The sequence below is a fragment of the Bos mutus genome, chromosome 6, assembly GCF_027580195.1.
Source record: "Bos mutus isolate GX-2022 chromosome 6, NWIPB_WYAK_1.1, whole genome shotgun sequence".
NCBI lineage: Eukaryota > Metazoa > Chordata > Mammalia > Artiodactyla > Bovidae > Bos > Bos mutus.
Window position 1 is genome coordinate 71,362,115 of NC_091622.1, and position 16,494 is coordinate 71,378,608.

The window sequence follows — 16,494 nt, forward strand, 5'->3', positions numbered from 1 at the left end:
GAAAGATGCAAAGTCATACAGAGTCAGCCCAAACATTACATCTGTTTTGTCTTTATCAAAACCAGGATTTTTTCTGCATACCTTTCCCATAAACAATGTTGTGTACGATATCTTCTGGCCTTGGAGGCCTGTGGACATTTTATGACCCTTTTTTGATAAAGGCTGCTCAACCAGAAAACTTATTTTCCCTTGAAGTGTTTTTTTTCTTTATTTCTCCCAGCCTCAGAAAATACTAAATAAAGTTACATTCTCACGGAGCAAAGGTGCAGTGGGTCACAGCAAAGAAAGAACCAATTAGCTCAAAGGTCTGATGTGGTTAATTCCAAGGCTACTGCTTGTTTTTCTTACATTCCAACTATGTTAACTAATGCACTCCCAGGTGCACAGTGGATAAGGGATATGGGCACTTGGCAGCAAGCATTGGCCCAGTAATGAAGCCCTTTACCAGTACTATCTATTCTAATAATTTTTCATCCCTTAAAGGACTCTATGCTCATTAGGACTTTAGAATGTTTTGGCTGCCCTTGCCTTTCAAGGTTAGGGAGCTGTGAACAATCACATGTGTTAATTGCAAGAGTATGGATAAACCTGTCAGGCAAGCTAGAATGCCAACAGAGGGGTTTGAATTGAAACACTCCTATCATGCCCAGGAGACTTATTAACTAAAACCCTAAGTTGATTTTTTCCAGAGAAAGGTGGTCGGGGATAGCCCCCTGTTAATGACAGAAGAGTTGGTGAAAGGCACAAAATAGTAAGACAGACAGATTCTGGTTTTGGGGTAGATGCTCGAGCAGATTCAGGGGGTCCCTTGAGTTCTGATCAGCCTTGCTCATCAGATTTCTTCCACATGACCTTGACATGGGTGGGATCTCCCGTGGTGGCTCCTGGCATATCAGGTTTATTAAAAAGGTGACAGTTCATTAAAAAGTAACAGATATCATGTTTGTAAAAAAAAAAAAAATGTAAATCCTCCCCAAATTCATCTGTAGAGTTGATGTAGTTTCATCTGAAATCCCAAGAACATGATGTTGTGTGCGTGTGTGAAAATTGACAATAGATTTAAAAATTTACATGGAAGCAGAGAGTAAGGAATCACAAAGAAATTTTAAAGAAGAATACACTGTGGAACTTGTCCTACTAGATATGAAGGGATTAAGGGACTAATTCTCAGGGATTAAAAGTGGAGAAGGAAATGGCAACCCACTCCAGTACTCTTGCCTGGAAAATCCCATGGACGGAGGAGCCTGGTAGGCTGCAGCCCATGGGGTCGTGAAGAGTTGGACACGACTGAGCGACTTCCCTTTCACTTTTCACTTTCATGCATTGGAGAAGGAAATGGCAACCCACCCCAGTGTTCTTGCCTGGAGAATCCCAGGGACGGGCGTGCCTGGTGGGCTGCCGTCTATGGGGTCACACAGAGTCGGACACGACTGAAGTGACTTAGTAGCAGCAGCAAGTGTGATAAGATCAGTAGAAAGCAAACCCACAAATTATGGAAATTTGATATATAGAGGACTCAGATCAACAGGATAGAGAATTATTCAGTAATACTGTTTCTGGGATGGGCTTCCTTGGTGGCTCAGCTGGTAAAGAATCCACCTGCAATGTGGGAGACCTGGGTTCGATCCCTGGGTTCAGAAGATCCCTTGGAGAAGGGAATGGCTACCCAGTCCAGTATTCTGGCCTGGAAGATTCCTTAGACTTGCAAAGAGTCGGACACACCTGAGCCACTTTCACTTCACTTGTTTCTGGGACAATTGACTTTATATATATGTATGTAAAAAAAGAATTGGATCCTACCTAAAATATATGCCAGACCCAAAAATCAGTTCAGGGTAACTTGCATCCTTGTGTTCAAGAAATCACTCTAAATTTTAAAGGAAAATACAAGAGAAAATCTATTTTACCTTAGCAGAATAATAATAGCATTTATATAGCATTTACTGTGTGTCAGGTAATTTTCTCAACATTTTATATATATTCATGTACATATAATTTTAATTCTCACAACAACTATAAGCAGTAAGTGCTAATATTATCCTTATTTCACAGATAAGGAAAGTGAGGCAGAGGGGAAGCTTGCCCAAGATCATACAGCTAGCAGGTATCTGATTCCAGAGTGTTTGCTCCTAAACAAGACACAAACAAGTTTATTCCTTTAAAGAAAACAGATGAATAGGACCACACTGATAGGAATATCTTTATCAGTTCAGTTCAGTTCAGTCGCTCGGTTGTGTCCGACTTTTTGCAACCCCATGAATCATAGCACTCCAGGCCTCCCTGACCATCACCAACTCCTGGAGTTTACCCAAACTCATGTCCATCAAGTCGGTGATGCCATCCAGCCATCTCATTCTCTGTCGTCTCCTTCTCCTCCTGCCCCTAATCCCTCCCAGCATCAGAGTCTTTTCCAACAAGTCTTCGCGTGAGGTGGCCAAAGTATTGGAGTTTCAGCTTTAGCATCAGTCCTTCTAATGAACACCCAGGACTGATCTCTTTTAGGATGGACTGGTTGGATCTCCTTGCAGTCCAGCGGACTCTCAAGAGTCTTCTCCAACACCACAGTTCAAAAGCCATCAATTCTTCAGCACTCAGCAATATCTTTATCAAATAGCTATAAATTGAAAAGACAGCCACTAATTGAGAGAACAACTTGCTGTACATTTAATCTTAAAAAACGCAACAGAAGTTGTAAATAACTTCATGGTAGAAGAAATTATAAATGGTTAATATAAAAAGATGTTCTACCTCAAAAATAGAGGAAATGCCAGTTAAAACCAAAATAAAATCATTTCACGTCTTTCAGGTCATCATAAATTAACAAGTTATAGCTAGTTTTATTAGTATGTGAAGCTTCTGGGAGTACCAGCTGGTACCTTTTTGAAGAATAATTTGGCATTGTTCTAGGTTGGCCAATAGATTACTCTTATTAGTCAACAAATCCATTGAACCCTGAATCAAAGTCAATAAACTATGGCCCCTAGACTAAATCTGGCCTCCAGTCTGTTTTTGCAAAATTTTTATTGAAACACAGCCATGCTCATTTGTTAATACATTGTCTACAGCTGTTTTTGTGTTATAGTAGAGTAGTGGCAATGGGCCATAAGGCTCACAAAACCTACAATGTTTGCTCGCTGACAGAAAATAGAAAACAATCTAGATGTCAGTTGTGAGGAAAATAGATAAAGAGTGGTAAGTCATACAATGGAGTGTTACAGAGCAGCAAAAATGAAAAACAGTAGGCACAACCATCAGCACGCATGCATCTTACAAATACGTTGAAGAGAGCGTGCAGGAGCTTCCTTGGTGGCTCAGTGGTAAAGAATCCACCTGCCATTGCAGGAGATACAGGTTTGATTTCTGATCTGGGAAGGTCACACATGCTGCAGAGCAGCTAAACCTGTGTGCCACAAGTATTTGAGCCTGTGCTGTAGAGCCCGGGAACCACAACTACTGAGCCCATGTGCTGCAGCTACTAAACCCCGTTATGCCCTAGAGCCCACGCTCTGCAGCAAGAGAAGCCACTACAGAGAGAAGCCCGAGCACCTCAACTAGAGAGTAGCCCCTACTCTCCACAACTAGAGGAAAGCCCACACAGCAACAAAGACCCAGTACAGCCCAAAATAAATTATTTTTCAGAAGAAGAAAGAAAACATGCAGTATGATTCTTTTCATGTAGAGTTCCAAAACATGCTCACATAAACTGTATGTTGTTTGGAGATTGATACAGATGTGGTGTGCTAAGACAAACAAGAAATGAGAAACACGAGACCCAAGATAGTTGTTACTGTGGGCAGGGGTTAAGGGATGTGATTGGAGACTGCTCACAGTAGTTTCAAAGGTTTGCGTAGTGTTTTTTAAGCCAGTGATTCATGTTTTTAATCTTTATACTGTATGTACTTTTGTTTGTAGTATAAGAATTCTGGAATTTTTAGTGCAGTTTTTTTTTTCCTTCTCACTTCCCTATTCCACACATTACCATCCACAGCTGTTTAACTTCTTTTCCTGGTGTTTACCTCCCTGTTTCTAAATAACTGCTTGTGCTGTTTATGGATTTAAGATTATTGAGTGAGTCTCCAGGATGTTATTCATTGCTTAGCACTCCCCCTTTTTTCCCCATTTATGTTAACATAGTTTAATTAGATGTTTTACTGTCTTTAATAGTTATTGTTTATATTGTTAAGACTTCTCATGGTTTATGACTCAGCCAAGTGGGACAATATTACTCTTGCCTTTTTTCTTGTAGACCACTTTCCTAGAGTTATTCATCGCTTTTGTTTTATTTTGTGTTGTGTTACTTCTCTGTTTTTCATTTGCTATTTTTTATCAAGGACTTTATTTCTGCCACATGCCTTTCAATATTTTTTTTTTTAAAACCTATCAGTTCTGGTCCTTTCCCCCCTAAAGACCTTCCTTCTTGAGCTTTCTATCTTCTTGCTTCATTATGGACTATGTCTCTCCATAGCTGTCCTCATAAGACTTTCCCTGTCTGCCCCTTCTTTGTTGAACCTCATGTTTTTTTCTTTCTTGGTTTGTTCCTTCTTCTGGCATAGTACCTTCTCCAGCAGTTTCCTGAAAAAGAACACATGGGAGGAAATTTTGTTGCTAGTCTATTTGTTTGAAAATGTCTTTATTCAGCTTTCAAATTTATGATTTGGCTTCGGCATATGGCATTCTCAATTGGAAAATTATTTTCACTAAAAATTTCGAATACTGTCCTTCATTTGTCTTTCAGTTTTCTTTGAGATGTCTGATGCTGTTCTGTTACCGAGTCTTTTGTACATGACATGTCTTTATTTCTGAAAAGTTTTAGGGTTTGCTCTCTTTATCTCCTGTTTTCATTTCTTTGGTAATTTACTATACTATTCTATTCTCTCTCTCTGAAACTATTATTAGTTGGTTTTAGACTTCCTAAAAAGATCTGATGTTCTTATCCCTTCTTATTTTCTCTTTGACTTTTTTCTCACTTTCTGGGAGATTGACTCAACTTTATCTTTTAGCCCTTCTCTTGATTTTTAATGTACATTTGATTTTCTAGAAAGAGATAACTGATAGAGGAATAAAGAAGATGTGGTACATATATACAATGGAATATTACTCAGCCATTAAAAAGAATGAACTAATGCCATTTGCAACATCATTGGACGGACCTAGAGAGTGTCATACTAAGTAACGGGACTGCGCATATGAACATCCCAGTTATAGACTTGCAGCCAGTCTCCTTGTTCAGTTTTCCTTGTGGCCCTCCCCCACCACTTCATGGCTTCATGTGTTCAGCTTCAGTGTAAGTCAGCTGACCTCTCGTTGGTATTCCTGACCGTGGTCATTGTAGGTCAGTGATTATCAACTGGGGTCAGTTCTGCCTCCTAAGAAATATTTGGCAGTACCTGGAGAATTTTGTCTGTCACAATTAAGGGGGAAAAGCGCTTCTTGAATCTAATTAGCAGAGGGCAGAGAGAACTGCTAAACAACCTACAATACACAGGACAGCCCCCACAACAGAGAATTATTTAGTGTCAACATCATTAGTTCCTAAGTTCAGAAACTGCTTTAGATTGTATTTTTTCTTCCACTCTGAACCACTATTCTGTTTTTTGTCTTTCACAATTTTTTTTTTTTCCTTCAGACTTTAAACTTTTTCCTTTGTATTCGGGTGTACCTGATTAACAGCGTTGTAGTTGTTTCAGGTGAGCAGGGAAAGGACTCAGTCATATATACACACGTATCCATTCTCTCCCAAATCCCCCTCCCGCCCAGGCTGGCACATAACATTGAGGAGAGTTCCATGTCTATACAGTAGGTCCTTGTTGGTTATCCATTTTGAATATAGCAATATGTACATGACCTTCCCAAACTCCCTAACTATCCCTTCACCCTGGCAACCATAAGTTTGTTTTCTAAGTCTGCGAGCCTCTTTCTGTTTGTAAGTAAATTCATTTGTATCATTTCTTTTTAGATTCCACATATAAGGGATGTCATACAATATTTCTCCTTCTCTGTCTGACTTACTTAGTATGACACTCTCTAGGTCCATCCATGTTGTTGCAAATGGCATTAGTTCATTCTTTTTAATGGCTGAGTAATATTCCATTGTATATATGTCCCACATCTTTATTCCTCTATCAGTGGGAATGTAGGTTGCTTCCCTGTCTTGGCTACTGTAAACAGTGCTGCAGTGAATATTCCTACAAGTTATTGCAGTCACCGGTTCCCCCTTGTTTTCTTTCTTATTCTCTTTGTCCTTAAGAGTATCTTATTTAACCTTGTTTACTGTCATTTTAGCACTGTTTCTAGAGGAAGAGGAGATAAAAATGTGTGCGGTCAGTCTGCCATCTTAACTGGCAGACTTAAATTTATCACTAGTATTTCTTGGTTTTGAGTTTTATAGATAGAATTTGTTTTTGTATATAAAATGAAATAGAAATCTAGGATTTGTTTTTATATAGAAAATGAAATAGAAGTCTAGCTTATTTTTTGTCTCCAATGAGTGGCTGTCCCAACTCTAGTTTTTAAAGAGTTTATTCTTTTCCCACTTTCTTAAAATGCTACCTTTTTAAAATTTACATCAGGGATATGTTTACCTTGTCCACATGTGAAATTCATACTGTTTTAATTATAGTAGCTTTTAAATTTATTTTGATATCTCATAAAACAAGTCTAGCTGCATTCTTTTTCCCCCCAGTTTTTACTGTTTTTTCCTTAACTTTCTTTTCCCCTAAATAAATTTAAGAATGAAATCTAAGTCACTTATCTAGTTTAAAAATATTTTGTTAGGATTCTTACTGAAATTTCATGGAATTTACAATTATTTTAGGAAACTTTAATCCATTTCCAATACTGTGTTCCCCTTCTGAAAGATGGTGTGTCTACATTGTCAGGTTGTGTTTTGTGCTCTTGAGGAAAACGTTTACTTTCTTTATATAAGTCTTGTCCATTTTGTGTTGAGTTATAGTATTTTCTGTCCTGACTTTTCTTCAATTCAGTCCTATCTACTTTTTTTAGAAATTTTTTTATGCTGGTGTTTTCCCTTCCTGTTTCATTGCTGTTATGGACATATTCTTTTCTTTTTTTCTTGCCTTTCCTTTTATCTTTGATTTCAGTGATATTGAAGAGGAGAGATAAATTTGTTTACCTGCTCTTACATCTAGAACCTAAAGTATAAATACATTAAAACATGACTTTTAATGTATTTTTAAATAAATCCAATTTATTTCCTTAGTTTTCATCCAGAAATATTATTAAAGAGTGCTTAAGGAAAAGAAACTGAGACATATCCCTATTAATTTTTAAAATTATAGCTTGAAAACGAAAAATGTGAATTAAAGTCTAAAATATTTATAATGAAAGAAACAATGGAGTCTTTAGAGAAAAAAGCAAAATTCCAAGCTCAAAAACTTAGCCATGTGGCTGGTGACTCATCTCATCAGAAAACAGAGATGAACTCCCTTAGGTAAGTTTACTGAAGTTTTATTTCACTTCTGAGAATTAGCTTGTGACTATTTATGGTTTGTAACAGAGGTGTTTTGGGCTAAGTCTTTGAAAAGCAGTAATTCTCAAAGCTGCCCTTACGACAGAATGACCAGGGGAGCCTTTGTAAAGTATGGATTGAGGGACTGATCTCGGGAGGTTTTTATTTACTGTATGAATCTGGGTAGGTTTTGAGTACCTGTACTTTTAAAGACTTATAGATTGATATGGTTGCAGGCAAATTTTTGTATCTGCCTCCTTCAAACATCTCCCTAACAGATACAGACATACTTTGTCTTATTGTGCTTCAATTTATTGCTCTTTACCGATGTTGTGTTTTTTACAAATTGAAGGTTTTTGGCAGTCCTGCGTCAAGCCAGTTTATTGGTGACATATTTCCAACAGCATTTGGTCACTTTGTGTTTCTGTGTCACATTTTGGTAATTCTTTCAATATTTCAAACTCATTATATTTGTTATGATGGTCTGTCTTCAGTGAGCTTTGACTATTACAGCAATTCACTGAAGGCCCAGACCATGGTTAGTATTTTTTAGAAATAAAGTTTTTTTAAATTAAGGTATGTGCATTGTTTTTTCAGATGTAATGCACACTTAACAGACTACAGTATAATCTAAACACAGCTTCTTAAAAAATGTACTTATTTTTTAATGGCTTTGAATTTTAATTTTATTTCCTACTGAAGTATAGTTGATTTACAATGGTGTGTTAGTTCCTGGTATACAGCAAAGTGATTCAGTGTACAGTAAAGTGATTTAGTATATATATATATATTTATATATACACATATATATTTCATATTCCTTTCTTTTATGGTTTATTATAAGATATTGAATATAGTTCTCTGTGCTGTAGGACCTTGTTGTTTATCTATTTTTTACATACTAATTTGTAGGGCCTTGTTGTTTATCTATTTTAAATATACTAGTTTTTATCTGCTAATCCCAAACTCCTAATTTATCCCTCCCCCTTTTCCTTTGGTAGCTATAGTTTTGTTTTCTATGTTTGTGAGTCTTAAACATAACTTTTATACGCCCTGAGAAACCAAAAATCCACATGACTCACTTTATTGCCATATTCTCTTTACTGGGGTGGTCTGGAGCCAAATCTACAATATCTCCAAGATATGCCTGTATTTCATATTATTGTGTTGGCCAAAAAGTTCCTTGGGGTTTTTCTGTGGTATCTTACGAAAACCCTAACCGTTTTGGTCAACCCAGTATTTGTACTCCATAGTGTGGAATTGCTAACATTTTTGCTACCTGTGTCATTGTCATTGTTATTCTCATTCTTCTTTCAAAGAAATCTAAAATCAGAATATTTATACAGAGTCTAAAAGGTGATGTGTCTTAAAAAATGGTAAGGAGGTCAGTATGGCCCAGTTAGACTGTATCTACAGGTTGGACTCAGGTTATAAAGAACATAGTATGATAACTAAGAGTGAATGGATTTTACCATATAAACATGGAGAATAAACAGAAAATTTTAACCAAGGGAGTAACATGAGTAACATGCCTGTTAGGAAGTGAACTATGGCAAAAATAGGGAAGGTGGATTTGGAGACTTAAGAGACTGATGGAGAACAGTGGAGACAATGTACCAGGAGTCAAACAGTGGCAATGAGCTTGGAGAACAGTGGCCAGATTTAGGAAACACTTGTTACACAAAATCAGAACAAACAATGTAGTAAGACCAAGAACTTGCTGTGTTTGTTTAATTAAGGAATACTATTTAGGAAGAACTAAGGTGGAAACTTCTTTCTCCCCCTCTTGTTTCCTTGCAAGGCATTATGTACATTCTAAGATGGAAAGCAGCCTAAATGGAATGGCCTGTCTTATTCTGGTACATGTCTGTATTCAGAAGTTATTGTTGTTCAGTTGTGTCCAACTCTTTGCAGCCCCATGAACTGCATCACAGCAGTCTTCCCCATCCTTCACTATCTCCCAGAGTTTACTCAAACTCAATGTCCATTGATTGGGTGATGCTATCCAACCATCTCATTCTCTGTCGCCCCCTTCTCCTCCTGCCCTCAATCTTTCCCAGCATCAGGGTCTTTTCCAGTGAGTCAGCTCTTTGCATCAGGTGGCCAAAATATTGGCACTTCAGCTTCAACATCAGTCATTCTAATGAATATTCAGGGTTGTTTTCCTTTAGAATTGACAGGTTGGATCTCCTTGCTGTCCAAAGGACTCTCAAGAGTCTTCTCCAACCGTTCAAAAGCATCAATTCCTGGGTGCTTAGCCCTCTTTATGGTCCCGCTCTCACATCTGTACATGACTACTGGGAAAACCATAGCTTTGACTCTACAGGCCTTTGTCAGCAAAGTGAAGTCTCTGCTTTTTAATACACTGTCTAGGTTTTTCATAGCTTTTCTTCCAGGGATCAAGTGTCTTTTAATTTCATGGCTGCAGTCACCATCTGCAGTGATTTTTGGAGCCCAAGAAAAGAAAGTCTCTCACTGTTTTCATTGTTGCCTCATCTATTTGCCATGAAGTGATGGGACTGAATGCCATGATCTTCTTTTTTTTTTAATTTTATTTTATTTTTAAACTTTACAATATTGTATTGGTTTTGCCAAATATCGAAATGAATCCGCCACAGATATATGTGTGTTCCCCATCCTGAACCCTCCTCCCTCCTCCCTCCCCATACCATCCCTCTTGGGTCGTCCCAGTGCACCAGCCCCAAGCATCCAGTATCGTGCATCGAACCTGGACTGGAGACTCGTTCCATATATGATATTACACGTATTTCAATGCCATTCTCCCAAATCATCCCACCCTCTCCCTCTCCCACAGAGTCCAAAAGACTGTTCTATACATCAGTGTCTCTTCTGCTGTCTCGTATACAGGGTTATTGTTCCTATCTTTCTAAATTCCATATATATGCGTTAGTATACTGTATTGGTGTTTTTCTTTCTGGCTTACTTCACTCTGTATAATAGGCTCCAGTTTCATCCACCTCATTAGAACTGATTCAAATGTATTCTTTTTAATGGCTGAGTAATACTCCATTGTGTATATGTACCACAGCTTTCTTATTCATTCATCTGCTGATGGACATCTAGGTTGCTTCCATGTCCTGGCTATTATAAACAGTGCTGCGATGAACATTGGGGTACACGTGTCTCTTTACATTCTGGTTTCCTCAGTGTGTATGCCCAGCAGTGGGATTGCTGGACATGATCTTCTTTTTTGAATGTCGAGTTTTAAGCCAACTTTTTCACTCTGCTCTTTCACCTTTGTCAAGAGTCTCTTTAGTTCCTCTTCACTTTCTTCCATTAGGATGGTATCATCTGCATAGCTGAGGTTGTTGATATTTCTCCTGGCAATCTTGATTCCAGCTTGTGAGTCATCTAGCCCAGCATTTCACATGATGTACTCTTTCTTTAAGTTAAATAAGTAGGGTGACAATATACAGCCTTGACGTACTCCTTTCCCAATTTTGAACCAGCCTCTTGTTCCATGTCCGGTTGTAACTGTTGGCTTCTTGACCTGCCTACAGATTTCTCAGAAGACAGGTAAGATGGTCTGGTATTCGGAATATTCAGAATAGGAAGCAAAATTAAAAGCTCACTGGTCAGGATGGTCAGAATCTTGAAGTATGAGGCCATTCTATAAAAACAGGACTTTGCCTTGACTACTGGAAATAAGTTTTAAGAGAAAGAGAGTTGATGATAGAAAACTGAGAAAAGCTTTAAAACTACAAGGAAGCCTCTAGAAAAATTACATACAATTAATTTTATTTTTATACTATATTATTTTTTAGGAAGGTGGAATATTTTGAAGAGAAGACTAATATATATAATATAATGCCATTGATTAAACTGAAAGAGCTTTAAAATAAGAAATTAAAGAAGCTTTTAAAATAAGCAAACTATTTTTTAAGATCTTTCATTTTTTTTAAAAGTTATTTCCACCAGAAATAAAGAATCCCATTTGTTATTGTCCACTGACTCTTTAGGCTAGTAAATGAGCAACTACAGCGGTCACTTGAGGATTATCAGCACCGACTTAACATGAAAAGAAGTGAACTTGAATCAGCCCAAGCACAAGTTAAAATACTGGAGGAAAAAATAGGTAAGTGTTCTTAAATTTTGTTTTTGCTGATCCTAATTTACTTTGTCTAAGAAACCTTTCTTTTCATTTATAGGTAAACTACACCTCAGGATGACTTCACAGAATGAAGAGGCTCATGTAATGAAAAAGACCATTGGTGTTATTGATAAAGAAAAAGACATCCTTCAGGAGACTGTGGATGAGAAGACAGAAAAGATTGCAAACTTGCATGAAAACCTAGCTAGTAAAGTATGGGACTATTAAGTAATATTATCTGCTATCTGAACAGAAAATCTTATTCTGTTTCATATATGCAGTTTTTTTTAATTGAAGGATAATTGCTTTACAAGATATACAGTTCTTATTTCATAAGAACCATGTGTGAGTTCCCAAGACCCAGAGCCATCTCTTCTGATATGTTTAAATTTCATTTTATCCCAATAATTTGAATTTTTAAAAGTTCTATTTCTAGAATACAATTTTATCATATATGATTACAGCAAACTCAAGGAACAATTCAGATTCTTAGAGTGGGTAGAAATACGCCAATATGTGAAATATATTTGGTACATGGAAATATCTTTACTTAGAGCCTTCTTTTATAACATGTTATGTGATTGAATTTAAACTATATAAATGTGATAAATTTTAGAATTCAACTGGAGATACTTCTACATGAATGGTTTAGAATCTGAAATATTTTTATAATTTCTGTAGGAAAAAACTATTACTCAGATGAAGATAACAGTCTCAGAGTATGAATCTTCTCTGAAGTAAGTAACTGATGGAATGGCATCCAGCTTTTTAAGAAATTTTCAGTGAATGCAGCATTATCTGTTTGGATAGCAGTCTGGCAATAGGAAAATTTCTTTTTTCACTTTTCCTATTTTTGTCAGTGGAAGTTATCGTTTTCTCAATCTCCTGCATAGACATTGTTATCCTCTAACTTTCTCCCTTCCTCTGTCATCGGCATCTAAACAATTATGTCTTATTAATTTCTCCATTACACACCTACTTACTCCTTATTTCTACGGCAGTTATCCTGTGCAGGCCCTAATCATCAAAACTTAGATTACCTCAGCAGCTAGTACTGAATTTATTCCACATCTAAACCTTTTTAAGTATGGTTGCAAGATTTTACATTTTGTGTCTGGTCTCTCTACTTCAAGAAAAAAAGCACTAATTGTATTTCTTTTATATACCCTTACATATTATATGGGCCTCCCTGGTGGCTCAGCAGTAAAGAATCTGCCTGCAATGCAGGAGACACAGGTTCAATCCATGGGTTGGGAAAGTGCCTTAGAGAAATAAATGGCATCCCACTCCAATATTCTTGCCTGGAGAATCCCATGGACAGAGAAGCCTGGCAGGCTATAGTCCATAAGGTCACAAAAAGTCAGACATGACTCAGCAACATATTATATAATAGTAGGGACTTAAAACATTTAAATAAATATTTACCAATTGAATCATTTATGTTCTAACACTTGAAAATCTTCTGTTTTTACTTTAATTTTATAATAATAAATGTATTTTAAGACTTTATTTTCACATAATGATTGGTAGAGATCTAAAATGTCTTCTTCACCTAATTAATCAGTGTCTTAATTCAGTAGTTGTCATTTCTTTTTCTGTTTTATTGAAGTATAGTTGATTTACAGTGTTGTGTTAATTTCTGCTCTACAGGAAAGTAATTCAGTTATATGTATATATTCTTTATCATATTCTTTTCCATTATGGTTTACTATAGGATAATGAATGTAGTTCCCTGTGTTACACAGTAGGATCTTGTTGTTTATCCATTCTCTATACATTCATTTGCAACTGTTAATCCCAAACTCCCAGTCCTTCCCTTCCCTACCTCCTCCCACTTAGCAACTACAAGTCTGTTCTCCATGTCTGTGAGTCTGTTTCTTTCATAAATATGTTCATTTGTGTCATACTTTAGATTCCACATGGAGGTGATATCAATTTGTCCTTTTCTTTCTGAATTATTTCACTTCGCATCTCATAATCTCCAGGTCCAGCTGTACTTCTTTGGAGAAATGTCTATTTAGGTTTTCTGCCCATTTTTCAATTGGATTGCTTGATTTTTGTTGTTGTTATTGAGTTGTATGAGCTGTTTGTAGATTTTGGAAATTATGCGCTTATCAGTTGTATCATTTGCAAATATTTTATCCCAATCCATAGGTTGCATAGTTGTAATTTCTTGCATTCTTAGTATATTTAATTCAGAGTAAAATAGTTTCCTTTTAAATAAACTAAATTTTCCAAAAAGCTTTCTTTATTATTGCTACCCCACTCATGTAACAGCCACCTAAAGGAAACATTGATTAATCGGGACCGTGAGATAAGCAGCCTCCGGCGCCAGCTTGATGCGGCTCACAAAGAACTTGATGAAGTAGGAAGATCTAAAGAAATGTCTTTTAAGGAAAACAGAAGATTACAGGATGATCTGGCTACAATGGCAAGAGAAAACCAGGTATGAGCACAGTACATAAACTTTGATAGTTTCATAATATGCAGTTTTACAATATATTCAATGTTTGCTAAATTTTAAAGCTCTAAATATTATGTCCTCTAAATTTTAATTATATAAATATGAGCAACAAAAGAAATAACTCTTTAAGGAGAATATTGTTTATAAAGGTATTTTAAAATGTGGCTTAGAATACTTCTGTATATTATAGCAGTAATAAACCATCAGACACCATTGTAGGCTTTGTTGCAAGGAATCCTGAAGCTGGGAGCGTGGTGTTCTCTGTGGCAGAAATCTTTGTCAGTCTACTGCTTGAGGACCCCAGTATCACTCCCAAGGCAAAGTTGCTGTGTTTTAAAGACCCATGGTAGATTTTAATTATTTGTACTTACTTCCAGTGGCTTAGCGATTACCTACCTACAAGCTAATTAATGAATATTTTAGAATGGCAAATACTGAAAGGTATTGGCTTTGTTTGTACTAGGTTTTTAAAGGATCATACCAAGAAAACCAGTGATTTTCTTATTTTAAATATTTTACATTTTTTGAATTACTCATTATAGAGCACATTGCTGATATATAAATTTTTAAAAATATTAATTCCTGAGCCCTTAGTTTAAGTACCAGATATGTGGTCAGTTATATTGTGGGAGATATATGGTAATAATTGGTTAAAAAGTCAAGATCAGTCAAAAAAACATGTGAAAATAATACTTAGGAACAGTTTTCCTTTTTTCCTACTCTCTCTTAGTCCCCAAATTCAGAAAGAGCTGTTTGAACATAAGTAGAACTCATTAGGTGCTACATTCATTTTATATTGTCTTCAATTTTCTGATTTATAGCAAATTTCATTGGAATTAGAAGCAGCAGTGCAAGAAAAAGAAGAAATGAAGAGTAGAGTTCATAATTACATAACTGAAGTGTCACGATGGGAGAGCTTAATGGCTGCTAAGGTGAAAAAAGCATTGGTTAGGTTGAATTTAAGACTGATTTTGTTTTAACTTTTTCATGTTTCTTTATTCTGCCTCCTCTATTAGATATTAACATATGAAAGTGGAGATCTTGCCTGTTGTCCTTGTATATTTTCTTACATGTCTTATTTAGTATAGTATCTGCACAGATGGCTTATGCTTCCTAAATTAAAGCAAAATCCCAATGTGTTGTATGTTTATGACATAGGTTTTCAGTGAGTGACCATTACTAATTTAGAAACAATTTAACTGTGATTAAACCAGGAAAAAGAAAATCAAGATTTGTTAGATAGATTTCAGATGCTTCATAACCGTGCTGAAGACTGGGAAGTCAAAGCCCATCAAGCTGAGGGAGAAAGCAGCTCAGTTCGACTGGAACTTCTTTCTATAGACACAGAGAGGAGACACCTTCGAGAGAGAGTGGAGCTGTTAGAAAAAGAAATTCAGGAGGTAATATATATATATATATAATATTTTTCTTGTACAGACATAATTTAATAAAACAAAACATTCAAAGGCACTTTATCAAAATGATGTTTAAACATTGGTAAAATCAAATTGAATGGTAATATTTCATCATTAATTCTGATAATTTGCTTAGGAGAGCTCCATTACTTTTCTATTGTAGTAAAATACACATAACATCAAATTTAGCATTTTAAGTGTACCACCGTCCTTCTTCAGAACATTTTCATCTTCTCCACCTAAACTCTGTACCCATTGAATACTCACTCCCCCAGCCGCTGACAACCACTGTTCTACTTTCCTTTGAATTTGGCTATTTCATTTAGCCCTAAGGTTCACTTAAATTTTAAGGTTCACCCATGTTGTGGCATGTGTCAGAATTTCATTTCTTTTTAAGGCTGAATAATATCCCATTTTTTGTATATACCACATTTTGTTTATCCATTTATTTGTCAATGAACATTTGGTTTATTTCCATCTTTGGCTATTGAGAATAATGCTGCTATGAACACGGGCATACAATATCTATTCAGGTCTTTGGTTCCTGTTCTTTAAGATATACCTAGACGTTGAACTACTAGATCATAGTATGATTTTGTGTTTAATTTTTTTGTGTAACTGCCACACAGTTTTTCACAGGGTCTGCACCATTTTACATTTCTACCTGCAATGTTAGGGTTCTAGTTTGTCCACATCTTTACCAATGCTTGTTTTCTCTGTTTGTGTGTGTGTGGTTTGTTTGTTTTTAATAATAGCCTTCCCAATGGGAGTGAAGAAGTATTTCATTTTGGTTTTGACTTGTATTTTCTTAATGATTAGTGATGTTGAGCATATTTTTTGTGCTAATTGGCCATTTGTATATTTTTTTTAAGAAATGTCTATTTAAATCCTTTGCCTATTTTTTTAAATCAAGCTGTTTTTGTTGTTGAGTTTTAGGAGTTGTTTTTATATTCTAAGTATTTGTCCTATATTAGATATGTGACTTGTGAATATTTTCTCCCATCTAGTGTCTTACCTTGTCACTCAGTCTTATCCT

The 16,494-nt window shown here is 36.1% G+C and overlaps 1 protein-coding gene across 2 annotated transcripts in view; it reads left to right on the top strand.

Annotated features, from left to right (window-relative positions):
• Positions 1-16,494, top strand: part of CEP135 (centrosomal protein 135) — a 75,556-nt gene that overhangs the window by 42,193 nt on the left and 16,869 nt on the right. For both annotated transcript variants that reach the window (XM_070372440.1, XM_070372439.1), the window contains exons 15-21: positions 7,299-7,450; positions 11,449-11,564; positions 11,638-11,792; positions 12,261-12,316; positions 13,857-14,025; positions 14,865-14,975; positions 15,258-15,443. In XM_070372440.1, coding sequence (XP_070228541.1) covers positions 7,299-7,450; positions 11,449-11,564; positions 11,638-11,792; positions 12,261-12,316; positions 13,857-14,025; positions 14,865-14,975; positions 15,258-15,443 — 945 coding nt within the window. The remainder of the gene's footprint in view (positions 1-7,298; positions 7,451-11,448; positions 11,565-11,637; positions 11,793-12,260; positions 12,317-13,856; positions 14,026-14,864; positions 14,976-15,257; positions 15,444-16,494) is intronic.